Genomic DNA, 22,679 nt, shown 5'->3' with positions numbered 1-22,679 from the left:
GATGGCGGTAGCGTGGGGAGCTCTCATAGGGATTGGGCTTCTCGGGGTTTGTTTACCAGCGTTGCTATGGTTTCCGATCGTGTGTGTTCCAACGGTTTATTAGGTAGGCCCATCTAATAAATCTCTGTCTAATCAATGCTTCATTTTGTTTATGTCAGTTGAATTTTGTTACAAGTTGAATGCAAATGAGCACTGTTAGCATTCCAAAAGGCACAAGCTCTTACTTGGCTGTTTTCAGTCTGTGTTTTTAGTTGTATGGCACATAATGATGGCATTTGGGTTTAAAAAGCCAAACATATATTTTTTCGTCTTGACCAATTGATTTGAAAATGTACAATTTCCTAATACTAGAAGCACTTCTGATCAGATATTAAAGAGATTTAATACAAACAAACACATTTATACTTATTTTCTCACCCAATGAGAATCGATAAGAAAATCGATAAGGACTCGGATCGATAAGCAGAATCGGAATCGGAATCGTGAAATTCTTATCAATTCCCATCCCTAGAAGTCATCGCTGGTTTCCTCCTGTTAACCCCGGTGTCACCACCTATGACGATAAATACAGTCAGAGCGTCGACGATCATATCATCATTAATACGCCAATGGCTTATCAATGGGGACGTTGTTAAGGTCTTGGAGAAACCTTGAAATAGTACTGTTCACTACTTGTTCCATAAATCATGTTCACCTCATGTTACATTATAAGCAGAAGAACCCACCCCCCCCCCCCCACCATTCTTTCTTGTCACTCAAAAAGTATTGTGCAACATTTCTATGTCGTCATCTAAATGTGTAGGAAAAGGGAACTTGCCTGCCCGGGTTCGGCCCTAGGTAGTCACTATGACAAGGTCACCACGAGTTTCAAAAGGTCAGGACCCTGTTGTTTTTTTTGCGTGGAGAGAGAAGTCATCGCTGGTTTTCTCCTGTTAACCCCGGTGTCACCACCTATGACGGTAAATACAGTCAGAGCGTCGCCGATCATATCATCAGTAATACACCTATGGCTTATCGATGGGGACGTTGTTAAGGTCTTGGAGAAACCTTGAAATAGTACTGTTCACTACTTGTCCAATAAATCATGTTGACCTGGTGTTATATTGAAAGCAGAAGACCCCCCCCCCCCCCCCCCCGTTTTTCTTGTCCCTCAAAAAGTATGGTACAACTGTAACCCATATGGAATATAGGGCTATGCATGGCATGTGTTCTCCAATTGGGAGCGCTCAACATAATTCCAGTAGCAGGAAATTATACGTGAGCACCCCGTTTCCAGTGGGTCACCTTGAGCCGTAATACTGGTCAGAATAGAATGTTACAGCGGATTCCAAAATGGCGCCCATTCATTCCTATGTAAACTGCTCAATGGCGCAGGGCAACATCAAGGAGAGATATGTTACCGAATCATGGGAGCCTAGCCACGCCCTAGTTCATGACGTACTGAATGCAGAAATATTCTTGTTTTTTAGCATCGTTAGCATTGTAGCATCATAAGCGAGAGGTCTAACATCATGGATAGGAAAGATTGCTCCACATAACATATAATGGCAACAACATGTATGTTGGCCTAGAAAACAATACAGTTCAATGTTATTGCTTAAGAAACAGATTCCATCCAACTATTTACAAAAAAATGCTATCAGTAATTTATATAGGCCTACAAATAAATGGTTACATATCGGTCAGCAACGAGGTTGTCGTTCTTTGTCTTTGGACCTTTTCAATAAATGGATAAAAAAATGGTGAATCTCAATGATCGCAAGCAGAGGAACGTGAGAGTCATTGAGCAGCAGCTGAAACAGTCTAAAAATCTCTTTATCACTAAAACACTTTTAGTGATAAACAGTCACCACAGTGCCTAAAAACCATCAACGTCATTCATGGGAAAAAACCTCGGACACAAGAAGTTAACGGAGACGTGCACTAGGCCCTCTCGAATGCCAGGCCGAAACAACATTTTTTTCACTATGACCTCTTTCCGCTGCCAATCCCTCCTTTTCCAGCAAAAAATATAACATAATACGGCTAATTATACACTTGAGGTGGCGTTTTGAAAAGAGAAAACTTAAATTTTTTTAGTGCATGGCATGAATATAATTATGAGCCTTTGATTGATATCCAGTCATATATATTATATATTTTTTAATATATATATATTATATATAACCTACATTGTTTATGTTATATATTCATTCACATTTTATAATCAGTAAATATTGGGTATTATGGGTCGAAATTGGGTAGTCATTATCATCAGAAGAAAATAATAACATGATAAACCTACCTGCTTACCTAGGCTACTTTGTACACTAGATAGTTAGTTAGTATTAAGTTACACATTTACCTGTCTTGTAGTTACTATAGACAGAAATAAGCTAATAAACTGTGACAGTGCTGCCTCTTAGACTGTCCTCCTTCTCCCCTTCTTCTATTTCAACCTCACTGGTTTCTTCTGTGGGTTCATCATGGCTTGAAGAGGGCCCTGACTCTAAGATACATCATATAATTCAGAATATGTCTCATAATTATCTGAGCTTATTACACTGGTCTTTTCAACGTTCCGTTCACTTGCATGGGCACTTCACAACTTCCGGCGGTCAATTATTTTTGGATAATTCATTGGCAACCTCCCCTTTCTCTGCCTTTCCCGCCCGACCAGCGCCACGTGTGTGTGTCTGTGTGTGTGTGTGTGTGTGTGTGTGTGTGTGTGTGTGTGTGTGTGTGTGTGTGTGTGTGTGTGTACACAAACTGTACAAGTGTTGTACACTTCTTTGTTATTTGGAAAACCGTTGTTGTCCAAGCTGTTGTTGTTATGGCGCATAAAACATCGGTTCTCTGACGTCTCTGGTATTTCCACAACGAGACTCGTAGTGGGGGTTATCTCAGCCATGGTTGAGAAGGTATTGGTGGAAAGGAACTTTGGCTTTGACTCCTTGAAGTACATGAACCGCGACGTCGAGGGGAAAGGGATTGTTGCACACTATTGTCTCCCGCCGGAGTCCCGCTGCCCGCAGTCCGCTGCCCGCTGTCCGCTGCCCCGCTGCCCACAGTCCGCTGCCCGCAGTCCGCTGCCCCACTTCCCCGCTGCCCCGCTGCCCGCTGCCGAGGCAACACCGCCACGGGGCGTTGGTACCTCGGCGCTGCCCGCTGCCCGCTTCCGAGGCGGTGGTGCCTCGACAGCGGGGCTCTGGCGGGAGACAATTGCGGTCAACAATCGCGGGCAACAATCCCTTTCTCCTCCATGTCGCGGTTCAGTCTACTTCAGATTGATGTGGAAGTGGTAGAACCAGAGACGTCGGAGAACCCGACGCAGTCGTTTGAGATTCCTAATATCGTCTAGAGGCGCACACAGCTTTTGGACGTGATAATATATATTATATGATATAGATATCTATGTATAATATTATATCATTTAGTTATAGAGCTCCAGGACTCCGGCCGGAGCCCCCGGAATGTTCTAGAATATTTACAGAACACGGCAAAAGGCTGTGTGCGCCTCGCATTTGCGATACATCCAAAACAGAGCACATGGAACTGTGGCTGCAAGCTGCTCAGGGCCACTAACCCACCCTCCTCCTGGACCCGCCTCTCTCCTCCTAATTTGCGTTAAGGCTACAGACACGGAAACGGCGCGTTTGGGGAAAGATCAATGTGCGACTTGCTCGTAGCGGCTGTAATTCTGCACCACGGCTAAATTTCGGGAGCGTCTTCAAATAGTGTGTTAGGGGCCCACTAATATCTATATTAAAGCATCCATAAAGTAGCATGCCATGGGACCGATAAAATTATAAAACGATTGGTCAAACGTTGCATAATTAATTCTCTATTCATGGCATGTTATGATCTGATGCCTTATCAGCGTACTTTTTGTTGTCATGCACATTTTTTTTTTTGCAGTGCCGTCGCCCATTGGTTGTTTTTTTTTGCCCATGATTGGTCGAGAACGACTTGTCCACACAGCTCATTATAATAATCACAAATATTCTTGCCACTCAGTGAAACAGCTAAATAAATCCTAAAACTTTATTTAAAGTTTAACCATATTTGAACCAAACGGCAAATTCTTGCAAATGTTCACTGCATATCCAATTCAACGTTTGCTATTGCAGAATGAACAGCCTCAATTAATAGCAGATGATCCCCTTGCCTATCAATGATTCCCTTCATCTGCAACAATGACGTCATTCTTGAAACTGATGTTATTTCCCAAAACGCATGTAAAGAGAAGGCTAGATAGTATACATATTGTAAGGTTTACACATTTATTATGTTTTTTACATACTACTGATGATTTCAATAAGTTTACAAACAGGTTACGAGATTGGCACCATGGATTTCATCATGAAGTGGCCCACTTGCAATACTATTTATGGTCCGGTTGAACAAAATCGCAGAGATCCATTTCATCAGTCCAGTATGTTTAGCTCCTCCCAGGCCCCCGCCCAACCTAGGGGAGTGTCCCTCTCTGTGTGCTTAAAGACCATTGCTCTGATCACTTCTACTCTTCTGCTATACACAGTTCGTTAGGCTGTTATTAAGTCTTTTTGAAGTGGGCTGTTTCAAAGTACAATCCAACGACAACCTTTTTGGAAGATCCACCGCCATAGATGCTATTTGAGTTGTGGGTAATTTGTTTATTTTATCTTTTACGTATGAATGTTGATTTTAGAACTGTAATTTAAGCTTTGCAAAACAATTTTAATTTATGATATTTTGTCAGGCAAGATGTTTTAGCGGAATTTGAGAGGCCTACGTCAAAGATCAGTGATCTTTTGCATATTGTGTAATCTAATTGGATAGGCAATATACTTTTCATACGATGAGATAGGAGGCGCGGGCCAATCAGCATTGCACATTGCCTGCCCCAACGCTCGGTCCAACTCAGTAACCTCGTATTTATTGCATCCAAAGATTGGCATTTACTGCAGCAAGTGTAACCTGTTTTAAAATGTCCTACTCCAAGTGTTTCCAATGGTCTTAATGTGTCCCTGACAATTACGCCTCAAGGGTTGCCAAAAGCCTCTATGTATAAGTACTACTATTTATTCTATAGAGGGAAAGATTCCTTTACGTCTTCATTACGGGTTTGACACACATTTGTTACCCAGCCACATTGTCGGTTTTTCTGTGATTTTTTATGACATAAACATATTATGAACACCATACACTTCCAAATAGCTTATAAAGGACGGCTCAGCTGCTGTAGTTAAATATTGCCTTCTTTAAAAATACTATTCCTGTTGCATTCTTTTAGAAAAGGTACTTGAATCAGGATCGCTTTTAACTCATTTTATTTGTAAAGTTTCGGTATGGTAACTATGAAGGAAAAGGAGGGGAATATGTATATACACGCGTGGAGAGACGCTTAGCAGGGCATCTGAGGTTGCCCTGCCTCTAGAGTATCTGACTAGTGATAGGTCGTTCGCGACCGAATCAGTTCGAATTAACAAATCTTTAACACGAACAAACCAAACTGATTCTTCTCTCTCGTTCGTCTCGTTCGTTCTCAGACTCGACTCCTCCCAGACCCACTAGTCGCTGACTCGCTGTTCGTTCACTGAGTGTGGGTGGTGAAGAGGGAAGAGGCTTAGTGAGCGAGCAAACGATAATATGATTCAGTGTCAGTGAAATGATAAATGCATGCTGTCTTTGTACTTTCTGTGTTATGCCAGATTAATCAAATATTTGAATGTCTCGTCAATCTGTCTCGGTCTTTCATGGTTTGTTCTCCACCGGGACCCGTCACATCAAAATTGTACCGTGGGCGAAAATTGTACCGCCTACGTAATCCGCCTTCAAAAATTCCAAACCTGCCTGGCAACTGATGATCGCGTCGAACGATGACGGCTATTATCTAAATTAAATTAACACAAGCAAGCTAGACTACGTTACACTTTAAACACTCAGTTTACTAGCTAAATTTGATTAAATAATTAAATACAATACAAATATAAATTTCGATAAACTTTAAACCCTCAGTTTACTAGCTAAATTCGATTAAACAATTAAATACAATACAAACATAAACTACAATACAATTTAAACACTAAACACTATTTAGCAATTACTAGCTAAATTCAATACAATACAAATATAAAGTAAAAAAAAGTGTTTTCTGTATTATGTTATTTCGTCTCGATGAGCGCGAATGTTTTTTGAAACCTGCCTGGCAACGGACAATCGCGTCGAACGATGACGTAATGTTTCGATGCGGATTACGTAGGCCGTACAATTTTCGCCCCCGATAAAATTTTGGTGTGACACCCCCACCAATGCTAAACAAATCCATTATTTTGCTGATATGTTAAAGATCCAATAATCTACTACACCCCCCCCCGTCCCGCTGCGTTTGGTTAAAGTTGTTATATTGATTGATGACCGACTTACATGATCGTTTGGAATGAGAACGAGGGAGGACCTGAGTCTGACTGACTCGGCTGGGAACCGTGCATTCCATGAATCGATTCACTGCTACCCGAAACTCGACTGAACGAACGAACGATTCTGAAGGACTCTTCTTGGCGAACTGACCAACGCGAACTGAATCAAGGAAAATAATCATTGAATCCATCACTGTATCTGACCTCTTCTGGGTAGGCATGACCTTTATGACCTAGTATGTGGTCTGATTGGCTATGGTTTTGAGAGCCGTCTTCCGTTTTCATCATATGTGATGAGGCTGCCATCTGGTGGCTTTGTGCAGTTATTACAGCTTATATGTTTGGTCCTGCTTCCCTTGTGGTTATGTGCAGGTATTGCAGCTTATTTGTTTGGTGCTGCTCCCTTGTGGCTATGTGCGGATATTGCAGCTTATGTGCTTATTTGCGTCACAATCCCCAATACAGGAAATGTAACAAAAGCATCCTTCCATATGTGTTTTTTACATAGCAGCTCACAACATTTTATTATCTAGATTATATTACACTTCAAGAGTCCTATATCCTCCCTGAAAGTTATCTTATATCCTGTCCCCATCAGCCGGATTCAGAGCCTCACTCAACCTAAACCATGGCCAGCCCACACATTGGATTTGACAACCAGCAGGCCTATTCCAGTCTCATGAGAGGACTGCAGGAGCTGGACTTGAGGGGCAATTCCACCCCTGGCTCATTGTACCTGATAGGAGACCACGCCTTCCCTCTGGCCATGAACGCCCAAGGCAAGGTGCTGATGGCTGCCTCCCTATTTGGACGTGGACGCATGGTAGTCCTGGGTCACGAGAGCTACCTGACCTCCTTCCCCGCCCTGGTGGAGAACGCCCTCACCTGGCTCAGGGGCGATGGATCTGAAAACCCCTTGGTTGGTATTCACCAGAGCTGCAAGCCAGTGGCGGATAACCTCTCCCACTCCGTTTTCCAGGCCCAAGTGGTGGGGGGCTTCCTCCAAGACCTGGGGGTGGGGGTGTATGTGGTGGATGCCTACAGCATGGCTCCTGATGTGAAGGCCCTGCTGGAGTTTGTGAAAGCTGGAGGGGGGCTGTTGATCGCAGGGCAGGCCTGGCACTGGGCTGGACAACACCCCAAGGAGAATACTCTGATGGCCTTCCCAGGGAACCAGGTCACCAGCGTGGCGGGGATCTACTTCTCTGAGCACCGTTCAGAGGCCGGCTGTCTTTCTATTTTCCCACCAATTCCTTGCGGTTGGAATCCAGATCCGTGAGTAGAGCCGACTGAAAAAGGAAATTAAAACACAAAAATGTCTCAAACAATCACACCCTTTCTAAATTACAAAAGACAGCAGTAACATTTTGATAGAAGATTTAGTGTTACATATTTTGTGTTAAATATATATATATATTATATGTTGGTGCGATTAGGTCATTAGTCCTTCCCCTTCTCTCTAACTACAGGATTAACTTTGCGGACGACTTGGCGTTTCTCCTGGAGGGCGTGTCTGGGTTCAGGTTAAAGAAAGAGTGTTCTGAGATTCAGGTCCATGGCCTTCTTGCCTTTCCGATATTCCCCTTCCTAGTGGGGGCATACTACGGCAGGGGTCGTGTCCTATGTGTCACTCACGAAGCATTGTTTTGGCAGCAGGTTGGTTTGAAATTTAAGATGTTATCACATGATTTCAAAAGAGAAAAGGTCGCCAAAGACCAATGCACAAAGCTTATCATTTTAGTTGATCTATACCTTATTTGTGTAAGTGGTCCGTTATTCACTTTATTCTCAAGAAAATAAAGATTTTCCTTCAAGTACAATGAAATTGTAAAAGGAAAATATGACACAGATATATATACAGTATATATAGAAATATTCTCAAAGTAACACATTCCTGCATGAAGTTTCCACTCAGTGTCGTAAATTGTTGTTAAGATGCAGTGATCCGCCTACCGGCCTAGAGGCTGGTCTTCCTGCTTAGGAATGTGTACTGAGGCACATAGACCTCCATCATCTGTGGATGGAGCCTTTAACAAAGACAACAATTTGTGTTGCACTCCACAGGAGTTGGTTCCTTTATGGCACAATGCCCTCCGATGGTTGGACCAGGGCAGGAAAGGCGTAGTTGGAGTCCTGCCGTCATTGACTGATCTCCCCTCCCTGTACGGCCCGTCAGGGCTGAGCTGTCGGAATACAGACTTCACTGATGACCTGAGTGTGTTTGTGTCCACGGTATACTGCGATGAGAAGGCACAGGAGATGCAGGACTTTGTGATGGAGGGAGGAGGTCTGCTCATAGGAGGGCATGCCTGGTTCTGGTGCAGTTGTAACCCAGAGCTCAACCCGCTGACTGACTTCGCAGGTACATCAACAACAATATCCTCAGTGTTCACTGGGATGCCCTCCCTAGCGAAGGATGTTTACAAAAGGAAGGGTGTCATTTGGTTATCTACAGGCAAACCTGTCAGAACTTGAGAAAGACTTCAGTGACTGCATTTATGGCCCCTAGCCGCGGAAAGATATCATCTCACCTATGTGAGGCTCACGTTGGGGAACGCTATATAGGCCCCATTGTATATTTATTGCGGTAGTCAGCTTCTAATCTGGTGTAACAAAGCACCAATACCTTTTTTAACCACTATAAGATTTGATGATGAAATTCCTGGAATTTCCTGCACTTTTCCTTTTTGTGACTGCTCTGCCTTTACCCTAGGGAACCGCATACTGAGCAAGATGGGCCTGAACGTGCTGGGTTCCAGGGTCCCAAAGGAATTCTACGCGGCTCCCGACCCCGTCAAGGCCTCCGTAGACCAGTACCACTTCCAGCACATGGTATCCCGCTTCAGCAGACACCTGCTCTCCGGAGAGACTCTCACTGCGAAGGAGGAGGGCTTCATGCCGCGGCTGCGTCAGGACTGTGCTACCTACCTGTTGATGGAGGCCAACGAGTCGGCGTCGTACACACAAGTCATGTCCGACCTCACTGCCATTGTCGAAAAGGCTGGGATCCCACAGGTAAAGGCATGCATCAGTAAGGACAAGGGCCCAATTCACAATTCCCCTCAAAGGCACTAGTCTACAGGGTTATCCCCAAGTCTACCACGCGCTGGTGTCCTCTGTGACGCACTCCCGTCACACGGCCTGTCCTCCGCTTGTACAGAATCTGGGCTTTTCCTTTCATCTGGGCTTAATCATCGCTCCGCTCTGTGATAGTGGGCTTGTTGAGTCGTTAGGCTGCTACTGTTTGGCTGGCGGCCAAAGTACAAAAATAAGCTTTGCCAACCCAGTAAAAACACACAAGTAAACCCCAAGACAATAAAAAGCTTTTCAACACAATACATTCAAAACATGTAATATAAAAGACAGCAAATAAGGTTTAAATACAACAACAACAAATCATACTGCTGCTGTGCACCACATGCTGTGTGATCCATATACTGGGCTACCCCCTCACTGGGCTAGGTTATCAGTTAACAGTTATCAAGGATGTACATGGCCATCTGATCTGATTCAATAAAGCAACTGTTTCGGTAACAATTAATACATTGAGAAGTCACTCAATCCTCGCTGTCTGCCCTCAGACACCTTATCAGCTAGATTAACACATCAAATAATACAACAATAATTGTTATAAAAGTGCAACATATTGCGATGGGTGAAAGATGGCATCATAAATATTTAAATATATTTCCCACGATTGCATATATTTATAGATAAATTTTACATTATGAAGTCATGAGTCATACTTTTGCACAAAAAGTATACACTGTCTCTTAATTGAATATGAGGAGTCAGCCCCCTAACATTTCAATGCACGGTGAAACAAATCACCAGAATTTGAATCTTGAATTTGAATCTCCCGTGGTCTATTCAGGTGTCTTTGAACTGTCCCGTTAGCAATGAAAAGGACCGTCTGCTGCTGACCATTGGGACGGAGCTCTATCAGTGTTTGGACCCCGACACGCTCCTGCCTTACCTGATCAAGGACATCCCTAGCATGCCTGTTGTCGAACACCAGCTTAAAATCGACGCAAACACAGCAGGTTCTATCTTTTTCACAACTTGAAAGTGGGGCAATCTGCTTCTGATGAGTTTTTCTATTCTGTGAAGTGAAACAATTTCATCGTGTGTGTGTGTGTGTGTGTGTGTGTGTGTGTGTGTGTGTGTGTGTGTGTGTGTGTGTGTGTGTGTGTGTGTGTGTGTGTGTGTGTGTGTGTGTGTGTGTGTGTGTGTGTGTGTGTATGTGCGTGTATCTGTCTGTGTGTTTGTGTGTATTAGGTGAAAGGGAGTGGATTAGTACTGGAGTGTACGTCACTCCAGTTATGAAGACCTACATATCTCTACCAGCACAGATTGTCAACAAAGGATGGATGGTGCGTGATAATTATTTGACAAGCTTCATATTTATGGTCAATTTATTCGTCAAACCTCACATGAAAACATATCTACAGTACATTTTGAGAGTTTGGTTGCGTCGGGAATGTGCATCAGCCCCTCAAGTCATGCACATTCTTAAATTCTCAAACTCAAATACACATTCCGCAGCAGTCAGATAAGCCTCAGGACCTAGTTTGTATAATAACAATAATCATATACTGCCTACATGTTCTATGTATGTATAAGTCTAAGCAAATATCTGCATGTCTTGTCTTTTTTGTTTTGTTGAACAGCCTCTTGACCCTCTTCTGTCTCTCTGGTTGTACCAGGTGCAGATCGGCTGTCAGACGGACAATTTGGATCACTTGAAGGAACTGAGGAGAGCCCCTTGTGTTCACAAGACCTTCAGTATCACGAAGCCCATGATGCAGGTGTGGAACCTGTGGGGGGGGCTCCTCTACCTCGTGGCCCCGCCCGACACTCAGGTGGAGGGGCTGAAGGTCACAGTGGAAAGGGCGGTTCTTTCACCTTACTTCAAGTCAGGTGAGTTCCTCTAAGATCATTGATTATCAATAAAGGTGCAACTAACTACCAATTAACTAAATAATTGACTGCATGGGATGCATCTGATTGCTGCATTGTGGACGTTGCATCTTTCATGCCATGTTGCCACTATGCGTAACGTACTCCAGGCTGGAGAGCAGAACTGCAGTCCATTTATGTAAAGAAGGCACTCTATCAAGACACAAAGGAATGGATGCTTGAGCTTAATCTCAGTAAAGAAGAGGTTGTAATTACAAGCAGATTTAATCGTTTTAGTACTTCCATGACATTCATGTATCCAAGGTACTGTATGTAGTTGAGCACGGCAATCTTTGCTTGCAATTGAAAAGGTTTCCCAATGACTGAGTGCACAACCTTTGCTGCATGTAGATTTGATTATTCTCATGCAGATTCAACCAATATTTTGGGCTGTGTTAGCTTATTATGCAGTGTGTTACAGACTGATACGATAGGGTAGTGTGTGCTTAGGGTTAGGGTCAATACTGACGTCACACAGAGGGGGCGGTATTCAGGGCTCACTAAGCCATAAGCAGGAACAGCAGCCTCTGTGGGAGTTCAGCAGGTGACATTCGGAGTCGGTGAACTTTAGCCCGATGGACACACGCTGCTCGGCGACTCTTTTTCATGAGAACCCTTCTGGGACTTATATCTACACGGTGCATTAAACGACGGGACTTGAGGGGCGGGGTGGCCAGCGGGACTGACGGCCCGGCCCACCGGGACAAGGAGCCGGTGCGGATTGTAAGAGAGAGAGCGCTGTTCACGTGCGGGGGCTGTGGATCTTGGGAGAGTACCTCACATCTAACCCCCGTAGATAGGTAAGATTGCACTCACCCAGGGGAGGCTAAGGGACATACTACAAGTTCATCGCACCTGGCAGGGACAGACCTTAGGTCTGTCCCTACCCAGAGGGATAACGAGCGCGGTAGGTCAGCACGTAACACACACACACACACACACACACACACACACACACACACACACACACACACACACACACACACACACACACACACACACACACACACACACACACACACACACACACGGAGGATAGGGGCTGATCTGTGATCTGCTGTCCAATAGCGTGGGGTCGCCGAATGTCGGTGGGCCTGTGATGAACGTAGATTCCATCGTGTTGCTATGGAACCCGTGAATCTAGAAGGCCTCTAAGCCGGCCTTCTGCACCAGGTGTGACGACGCCGGCCGAGTGGGCCCTGATGCGCCAGTCCCCCGCCCCCTGGGCAGAGCTGGAGTTTGAGAACATCATCTTCACCGTGCCGTCCGACGCCATCCGACACCTGGAGCGCCCTGAGGAGGTGGCGGCGCTCTGGGATAAGATCATGAGGGGGGTCGCAGACCTGGCAGCTGTTAACCACAAATTCCCGCGCAAGGAACGTTTTGTCGCCGATGTGCAGATATCCGCCGGTGAGTCGCCTTTCTTTTCTTTTTTCCATCTTCCTCTGCCTTAGTGATGGATCAGTAATAGGTGCCTCTATTCACCCAGGTTGGATGCATGCAGGCTATCCCATCATGATGTGCTCCTCTGTGGCCCCACAAATGGTTAACCCAGAGGCCTCTGGACGCACAGACCTCTGGGCCTTCATCCACGAGCTGGGGCACAACCAGCAGAGGGACTGTTGGGAGTTCAGACCGAACACCTCAGAGTGCACAAACAACCTGTGGTCGGTGTACGTGAATGAAGAGGTGCTGGGGACTAAAAGGGCAGAGGTAAAAAACTGACCTGGTTTTGTGTTAAAATCGGAGACAGTGACCTGGTTTTGTGTTAAAATCGGAGACAGGCAGTTTTTTTTGCTGTATTCAACTAACAATTCCTTTAAAATATGGAGAAATTCTCCTTAAATGATTTGGCTTAACGGTGCAGTGTGTAGGATTTAGTTTGATCTAGCAGGGAGGTTGCAGATTGCAACCGACTTTATACCTCCAATTTTGGTCGAATTAATTAACTAAACTTAATTAGGTTAATTTGATAAAAAAATAAATAACCCTTCCAAGACAGGGCATTCTAAGGGGTTATCTATTTCTTGTTTTTGAGTTAAATTGATGACTTTTTAAACACCCAGGCCATGTTGGCATGTTTCCCATGCATTGTATTTTATTCAGAGCCGTGGTGCTCTGGTAGCAATTATGTTTTCATCCAAGCACATCGGGCCTTTACACAGATATCCAAGATTGTTAACCCTCTCGGACTCGGACAGCACCTTAACCGGATTGTGGGTTACGAAGGGAGGACCCGCACCCTATGTGGATATAAAGGGCTTATTCTACGGCACCGAAAACACAACCATTCAGATTTGCTCTGTTGCATACCTTGCAGGCACATCCGCAGTTGGAGCCTAAAACTCGGTTGTCTCGCATAGAAGAGTACGTCAAGGGAGGCAGAAACCTTGGGAGCTGGAATACGTGGGTGGCCTTGGAAACATACCTACAGGTGAGAGATTTAAAAATAGTTAACAATTATTATTTTACACAAAACTCAAGCTTTTGATTAGTTTATTTCATATCCATTTCCAAAACAATAACAGATCGCTGGCTTCACCGGGCATCCAAATTAGGACTTACTCACCCCTACATATGGTCTTCCCACCTATATGTCACTTGCTCTCACTACCTCAGCTCCAGGAGGCGTTCGGCTGGGCAGCCTTTAAGAAAGTGTTCGCCGCCTACCACGACATGAGCAACGTGCCCAGGGAAAACAAGGGCAAGATGAACCTGTACACCAAGACCTTCTCCGTGGCCGTGGAGCACAACCTGTGTGCCTTCTTCAAGGCCTGGGGCTGGCCAATAGAGGGCGCCACTGAGGAGAAGCTGTCCAGGCTGCCTGCGTGGACCAACCACCCCATGGCTCGCTATCAGTGAACCTTCCTATTGCTCCTGAAGAGACCCTCCTCAAGGGTAGAAAGCTCTGTGGCGGGGCTCTAAGGACTCATTTCCTTTTTAAATGCTACTGCACTAGTGGTGGTTGGTTGGAATGTGCACTATATATAGTTTACACAGATTTAGTGAGCTAAGCTGTAGATTACTTATAAAGTACTTAGGCTCAGGTGTATCCAAAAAAATCGAATTTTGTTATTTTCATTGGCGAAATAAGGAGGCCATTGTGTCTTTGGAAATATGTTGTTAATAATTTTTGACGGCATGGTTCTTAAGAAATTAAGGGTGTTTTTCCTCAGAAGTGTGACAGCCCGGCTCAAGGGAATGACAAGGAGGAGACCACACATGGTTTTAGTTCAACTATAATTGTTTATTTAACCAACTACAGATAAAGTAAATTAAAGTGACGCATGTCAATCAGTAATGAGTGCTGTGTGTGGATGAGTGGGGAATGTAATGTATGTGCAAAGCAAAGCTAACCCAAAACCCTCAACAAACCATACGTCAAAGGAGAGAGAGATCAAGTGGCTGACTCCTACAGTTTATATAGCTGAGGAGCTCAGCCTGCATGGGTGTTAGTCATTACACTGATCACTCAATCAGGAGGTGCCAGAGGGCTGTCACACCCCCCTCCATAAGAACGGGGTTCACACCGTAACCTTGTATGCTCAATCCTGACACACATTGAGCAGTATCAACACTTTTGTCCTCACATTCGGCGGCAGGTCAGCAGCTCCGCTGGACTCCCGGCCAGGCAGTCACATGGCAAACTGACAAATTAGACATCTATTTTTGCATGGAATATCCCTGCTTCTGAAATACGCGAACATCTCCGCCCAGTGCTCGTCCACTGGTCTACAAAATCTTAGCTATGCTCTGATTGGAGGGGGGTGGAGAAGTGGGAGGCAATATTCAAATGTGCCCCATTCCTGCGTAGGAGAGGGCGCCTAAACTGACTCACTCGTTTGGTAACTGTAGGCGGGGTACTTTCAGTAATGCATATCGCACTCAAAAAATTATGTACAGACTTTTTTCAGAGTTTGTATGTGTGTGGGAGCACAACATCCAAAATCCCAGGAAAAGTGTTGTTTTCATAATATGTCCCCTTTAAGAAGTCAAAGGGTCCCACTCTGTGCACCTTGTTTGAGGCATGCAGGCTGACGCCCAGAGGCAAGTGAAGGAACTGCAGTATGGTGAGGTCATCTCCCCCCTGGTTTTTTTACACACACCGAAGAAAGGGGCAGAGACGGGATAAAAATAGGATTGGAATGCAACAATGCTAATGCACTCTTGTAAAGCTGTAGCATATATGGAGGAGATTTTGTCATTTGGCCTATAAATCCACTGGTAGGGTGCATTTAATGACATTGTTAATTAATGTGTAGAAACAGGTTTATTTGATCACCCCTTGTAGCGGGAGTGTTCTTTTAGTTCCTTGATTTGTGCATATTTGTCTTAGCCTAACACAGGATTTTGTGAGTTATTACGTATTTTCCATATGTGCTCTTCCAACACAACTATGTTTGCATAGATATCTTGAACACTCACATGAGCGCGCACACACACACACACACACACACACACACACACACACACACACACACACACCTTCAGAATTGTTTGTACCAAAAGCAGAGCAATCCAGACCTTTCCATTAAATTGCACCAAACATACATTTGGCCTTGTATCTTCCTTCAGTCTACTAAGTTGTAGCCCAGGGAATAATAATTTCAAACTGGAATACAAGTGGACCTAGGCCACAGTGGGCTTCCACCTTGTCTACAGAATTGGTGAAGGGCGACTTCATGTCAAATGTAAACAGGAAGTTCAGATCCTTTTGTCTCCAGGCGCATTGTGATTGTACCCTGGTACAGGCCCGACACAGAGCATTCTCAGGTTTTTAGTACAAATCTCTCAAAACACTAGTACCTCCATCTAAACCATCATCAAACTCGGTCAATCTTTTGAGAGACAGCTTGTGTCGAAGGACTGATTTTGGCAACGTCAACCCAAGCCTTTCCATGATTTCAATCCTTTTAATATTTTGATAACCAAATGTTTCTCTTTTCATCGTTCGAGTTCATTCTGTGCTTATTAACATATGAACTGCCATTCAACACGATTTCAACACAAACAGGTTTACAGTGTGCTTTATAGAAGAGGTCAGTGTGGTTTAGATGTAGTCGGTACTAAAGGCCACAATTCTCCCTTGTAAAGGAAAGTGCAAATGTGTGGAAAGGAAAAGCAGATGTCCTAATAATTGTAAGTAACAAAAAAAGTACAAAAGGTAAGGACATTTCAATAGCAGTCCGTTTTGCAATGTGAAGTCATAACCTCAAATGTGTATACAAAGACCAAATAATGCAATGAATACATTAAAAAAACGACATCTTTGCAATTAGCTTGTCTTGTAACTGGTGACTTCAATTTTCATACTGATGATTTGAATGACAAGTGTGCAAAAACACCTTCTACCATTTTGGACACATTTGAACTGTCTCATACTGTGAAAGAGGCTACTCATGTAAGGGGCACACTCTAGACGTGGTTATCCCAAAGGGCCTGATTGTTCCTGGTCTCTCTGTGACTGATCCTCCACTTTTGTGTTTTCTTTAAAGAACTCCTATTATACTACTTTTCTCTTCGTAATTTCTTATTAATGACTCCTATAGAGCAGCCTGACATGAATCACAGCACAGAAAACTATGTCGATTTTCGGGAAACTCTTATCTGTGGGCTTTCAACATTCTCTGTCAACATTCTCTGCTTCATCCTTCTCCGCCCCCTCGCCCCCCTCCTGCCAACCCCACTCCGTTGTGATTGGTTACCTTCCGGAAGAACTGTGAAGGGCAGTCGTGCTCCACCCCCTCCTTTTGCCTGAGCATGTTGCAGCATTACCATACATGGAAAATCCGGATTGTTCTATATAGATAAATCCCGGAAATTTGAACAAGTGAATCGCGACCGGCGTCCCTAGTGTTTAGCGCTCTGCACAGCCACCCCAGACAGTCAGCAGGGAATACGTCTAAATGCATTTACGTCATTATTTGACACTTTAGTATGGTTAAACATGACTATAAATCATTATAACAACATTTAGGTCCTACATTTCTAAAAAGCATTATAGGTGCTCTTTAATATATCTTTTATTCCCGACATACAGACAAAAATCAAATACTGTCAAAAAACTGTATATCAATGAACATTCTAATGTACTTTTTAAAAAGGCCATCTCCTTGGTCCCACCTCTAAACCCATGTTCTGGCTGAATGAAAAGAGCCCAGCGCATTAACCGCTGGTTGGGGTTCTGAAGTGACTGTAAAAAGGTCAGAGGACTATGGTCAGAATAGACCACCAGAGAAACAGCACCCCCCACATATACATCAAAATGTTAAGGCGCCCAAATTAACCCCAACGCTTCTTTTTCAATCACAGAGTAGCTGGACTGATAGGAGAGAAACTTCCTAGAAAAATAACTAACTGGGCGATCAACGCCTTGCTCATCCTCCTGGACCGATACAGCACCAGCCCCTACCTGGCTAGCGTCCACATGCAGTTTGAACGGCCGGTTCAACTGGGGCGCGGCCAAAACAGTTGAACATGTAAGGAGAGCTTTTACTCTCTCAAAAGCAGACTGGCATACCGGAGTCCAGTCAAACTTCACTGAGGACTTCAAGAGATCTGTCAACGGCGCAACAACAGATGAAATACTAGGACAGAAACCACGGTAAAACCCCACCATGCCCAAGAAACGCATTAAGTCTTTTTTACTTGTGGGCGATGGGTGCAGGTCAACGGCAAAAGTCTTACCCCGAACAGGACGCGCCTGTCCTACCACCTTTCCTAAACAAGTGACTGTCGCCCTCGCAAACTCACACTTTGTGAGGTTGACAATCAGACGGGCTTCAGAAAGGCGATGAAAAAGAGCTCTGATGAGTTCCATGTGTGCCCTCCAGGTATTGCTATGGATCACTACATCGTCTAGATACACAGCACAGCCGTCCATTCCAGCGACAGGCTGGTGCGTTCCTCAAACCAAAACTCAAGACATGATATGAAAACAATCCTGATGTAATGAAAGAGGAAACTTCCTTCACGTCAGTCAAGGGCACTTGCCAATAACCTTTAAGTAAGTCAAACTTGCTGACAAACCTGACAGCACATTTGTGCAGTCCGTGCAGAACCTGAAAGTACCGTCCGGCTTGCCAACAAGAAGGCACGCCGATGCCCAGGCTGACGAAGATGGCCCAGCAAGTCCATTCTCGAGGAGATAAGCCACCTCTTTATCTATGTGTTTCTTATTCTCCTGAGAAACACGATTAAAACGTTGTCTGATTGGCAAACTATCGCCAACATCAATATCATGTTCCAACAAATGTTTCTGAGTTGGAGTATCAGAAAACAACATTGTCCTGAATAAGACTCATTAACTGTCCACGCTTGTCCCCAGACAGGTGCTGCAACAAGTGGGGAAGCTGCTTCAAGGTCTCCGAATTATTGAAGGGCGCACGCAAGACGCCATCGTCAGGATCCCTGATATCGTTGTGTTCCTGCGCTGCCACCGAAGGATTTACCGGAGAAGCAGGAGATAGAACACCCTCACTCAGAGCAACAGCACTAACAGCACCACCTGCAGGCACCTTCGGATGTTCATGACATGGCTTAAGCAAGTTGGCATGACAAAGCTGCGAGGTCTTTCTCCGGTCAGGAGTAGTTAGCAGATAATTAAGATCCGACACCTTTATGGCCACTGTATACAGACCAGCAGACTTTGTCTGAAATGGTGAGGACATAACCGGCCATAGAGCGAGCACTTTATCCCCCTCTGCAAACACAGTGGGGGATAACACAGTTTGATCGAAGCGCTGCTTCATCTTAGCCTGAGTAGCGGTCAAATTTCAAGAGCTAGACGAACAGCCTTGTACAGACGTCTTTTGAACCTATCAACATAATCACATAAGGTCAGTGGTTGCTCCTGGAGGCCTGCACCATCCTTAAGCACAGCCAAAGGACCACGCACCGAATGGCCAAAGACAAGCTCATTAGGGCTAAACCCTGTGCTCTCTTGTAATACCTCCCTACTGGCAAGCAGTAACCAAGGAAGCCCTTCTTCCCAGCCCCGTCCCAACTCCATACAGCGATGCAGAGACTTCAACGTCTTGTGGAAACGCTCAAGGCTCAACTGGCTCTGAGGGTGATAAGCTGAGGAAGTGTGATGCTTGATATGAAGCTGACACATGAACTGAGAAAAAACACGAGAAATACAATTAGAACCTTGGTCTGAACGACCTTCGGAATACCAAAAATTTAGAAAAACTAGGAAAGAGCAATCACAATGGATCTGGTGGTGAACACATGCAATGGGTAGGCAGCAGGGTAACGAGTAACCTGACACATGATGGTCAACAAATACCTACACTCATTTTTCGACGTAAGCAACAGTACTTACAGTCCAACTGTAAGTACTGAAATGGAGCAGCCTCCACTGGTATTTGCTGCAAAGGCACAGGCTTAACTACTTGGTTTGGCTTACCAGTCATCTGACAGATGTGGCAAGTTTTTATGTATGCAGCCACGTCCTCAATTTCAGCCAAAAAAAAGAATACATAATGCGGTCATACGTCTTTCTCACACCAGAATGCCCCAACATGTCGTGAGCGGTTTTCATGACTGCACATCTAGCAGTTGCCGGCACCACAACCTGTAACCATGGCTCACCCATGGAAGTGTCAGTGGACGGCGTCCACTTTCACACAAGCAGACAATTTTTTATACAGTAGCCATGAGTCATGCTCTCAAAAGTGTCAGCTGGGACAGTACATTCAAAAAAAGAACAGAGAGACTGATCTGCAAGCTGTTGCTTAACTAGGTCTCCATATGACAGATTCAATGGAAAATCTGGTAAGGCAAACCTTGTCTTCTCTGCAGCCAGCTTGACCTGTTTGGCCTCTGCCACAGCACGAGTAGCTGAGCGGGTCACAGCACAAGCTGCAAACATGTCAGGGAACTGCTTTGAACAATCATCAGTCTCATTTCTCAGCTGAGGAGAAGAAGACACCACAGGATTACTCTGCCAAACACGTCCTCTTGCATAATTATTTCCAAGAATCACATGGACATCGTAAACATGTAGGGCAGGGCGAATTCCCAACTCAAGCTCCTCCTCAACCGACTCGGAATACAACATGACTCTATGTAAAGGAACTTCAAAAGTAGTGAGGTCAATTCCCCGAACTAACCGAGACCTTCCAGAACTTGAATGGGAAGGAAATGGTAGAACAGACTCCATGCTCCTGTGTCACAGGCATTTTAACCTGAATGAACTCATCACTGTCTTTTATAGAAACAAATCCATTGAAAATTAATGGAGAGTAATTGAATTCAATCCAATATGCAACAAATTAATATTATACTTCGAAGGAGATACTGCCAACCTGTCCGGCTTCACATCAGAAAATCGCTCTTTTGATTTTGCTTTCAGCACTGGACAGCTCCACTGTGAATGACCAGTTGCACGACAGTAACGGCAACCCTGATCTGCGTCAGATCTTATACTCGAGCGATCTACTCCAGAATCCTGATGTCCACCAACGTTTACACTTCTATTGCTAGAAAAATCAACCTTGTGGACGTTAGATGCACACATATGAGCTTTGTGAGTTAACTCGTACTCATCTACCAACACAGCAGCATCAGACTCATTCCTTGCCTGTTTCTCTGCAACGTACGTTGCAACACGCAATGTCTTAACCTTACAAGCAACAAACCATCCCTGACATTGCAGGCGCAATTCCCTTGCAAACTCAACGTTTGTTTGGCCCGAAAGTTTTCGCATATTCCTAAAGCGTTGATGATAAGCCTCTGGAATTAATTCATTCGCCCGCAAGACAGAAGCTTTTACAATGTCATAATCACGGGCCTCTTCAACAGTAAACACAGAGAAAGCTTGCTGTGCATTTCCTGTGAGACGGCTCTGAAGCATAAGTGCACGGTGTGACCCAGTCTAGTCTTGTGTATCAGCCACTCTCTCAAACAGAAGAAAAAAGGTATCGACGTCTTTCTCATTAAAGTGAGGAAGCAAGTGTAGAATAGTTGCTATATCGAGCATAGGACCTGCTGCATCAGGTGATGTTATTTTTCCCTGCCGAATGAGATCCAAACGCTGTGCTTCAAGATCTAGCTTTGGTATTCTAATGATCCCCGTGGGCGTTAATTCTCCTCACTTACAGTAAAGGCCCACTATGCAACTTCTTTAGCCAAAATTACATTAATTATGCTGGTTGAGAGTTATTCTGATGGTTCTGCAACCATTTCTGGGTCGTTTGGTGGGTGTGTCATTGCCCCATGTCACCTCTCCAAGGAAAAAGCGCACATGCAACTTGCTCTGTTCGGACCGACACAATCCGGATGTGACGCAGCGGAAGTATCCAATCGCGCCTCGAAAATGTAGTCAGATTGTAGTTTCGAAAATGCTTTACGGCCCAGACACACACCCAAACATGGCACCGGCTAGATATAAACAGCCAGTTGCGAGGCAATTGTTGCATTCATCATGGATCAATCAACTGATAAGGGACCCAAGAGGCGACTGTCGGTGGAAAAAAAGAAGAATGGACCAGAAAAGAGATCAGACACGAGTGAAAGGGGAACTATGCAACTTTTTTGGCTTGATTTACCTTACAGTAATTTGTTGACAGAACATGTCATTGCTAGAAATGTGAACATCTCCTTAAGGTAAAACTGTACATGCATTGCTGTAGGAATTACAGTGCAGTCATCCTACAACTCCTGACGTTCCTGTCTGTTGGTCACAAATTCTCGGACAATGTAACATTGTGTTGTGTTCCAGCTATATATATACTTGCCAGTTCATGGTTCAGGAGATTCACCTTTGAGCTATTCCAGTACTGGTTGATCGTTGGTTGATCTAACACTTCACACATTTCCCTTCTTTAGAGAAAGTCAAGATTCACCTAGTAGCAATTGACCAATTCAGGACAGATTTAGAAAAAATAACAAAAAAAAGAGTCTAACGCCAGTGTATTGAAATGTATAGAAATATGCTTGACATATCATGACAACTTGTTCAACCATTTTGCATGTAAAGACTTATGCAATGAACTTATACCTAAATGTTGTGGGGGTGAGACTATTCCATAGAGACCATTACAATACATTTTGATCAACATGACATAAGCAATTGATAATGTAGGAAAGAGCAGAGAATTGTACATAATCATGAGCATGGATGTACCAAAGCATTTGCAACGTGTTCAAATAAATGAGAAACTGTTTTTTTCATGTGCACAAGTGACACACTGATGTGAAGATTGAACAGGTAGTTTCGAGAATTTCAATTCTGATCTGAGAAATTAACCAAAGCGACTGAGAAAAACTGTAATATAACAGGCTAAGAGTCATCGCGATGGTTCTATTATACATTTTTGTTCGATTGTTTGTTGT

General features: G+C 44.3%; 1 protein-coding gene across 2 annotated transcripts; it reads left to right on the top strand.

Annotated features, from left to right (window-relative positions):
* Window positions 1–4,487: 4,487 nt before the first annotated feature.
* Window positions 4,488–14,643, top strand: LOC115544376 (TRPM8 channel-associated factor homolog). 2 transcript variants are annotated; one of them, XM_030357284.1, is made up of 12 exons: window positions 4,488–4,621; window positions 6,979–7,655; window positions 7,850–8,036; window positions 8,445–8,742; window positions 9,094–9,395; window positions 10,255–10,423; window positions 10,659–10,753; window positions 11,087–11,300; window positions 12,513–12,749; window positions 12,829–13,052; window positions 13,660–13,773; window positions 13,959–14,643. In XM_030357284.1, the coding sequence occupies exons 2-12, from the start codon at window positions 7,009–7,011 to the stop codon at window positions 14,199–14,201; spliced, it is 2,730 nt and encodes a 909-aa protein (XP_030213144.1). In that variant the 5' UTR covers window positions 4,488–4,621; window positions 6,979–7,008; the 3' UTR covers window positions 14,202–14,643. The 2 variants fall into 2 exon arrangements, with proteins under 2 accessions (XP_030213144.1, XP_030213143.1); XM_030357283.1 differs by having other exon boundaries at window positions 4,503–4,625.
* Window positions 14,644–22,679: the final 8,036 nt, after the last annotated feature.

This window comes from Gadus morhua, chromosome 5 (genome assembly GCF_902167405.1).
Source record: "Gadus morhua chromosome 5, gadMor3.0, whole genome shotgun sequence".
Classification (NCBI taxonomy): Eukaryota; Metazoa; Chordata; class Actinopteri; order Gadiformes; family Gadidae; genus Gadus; species Gadus morhua.
The sequence above is the reverse complement of the archived record's forward strand: the minus strand, read 5'-3'. Positions and strand labels throughout refer to the sequence as shown.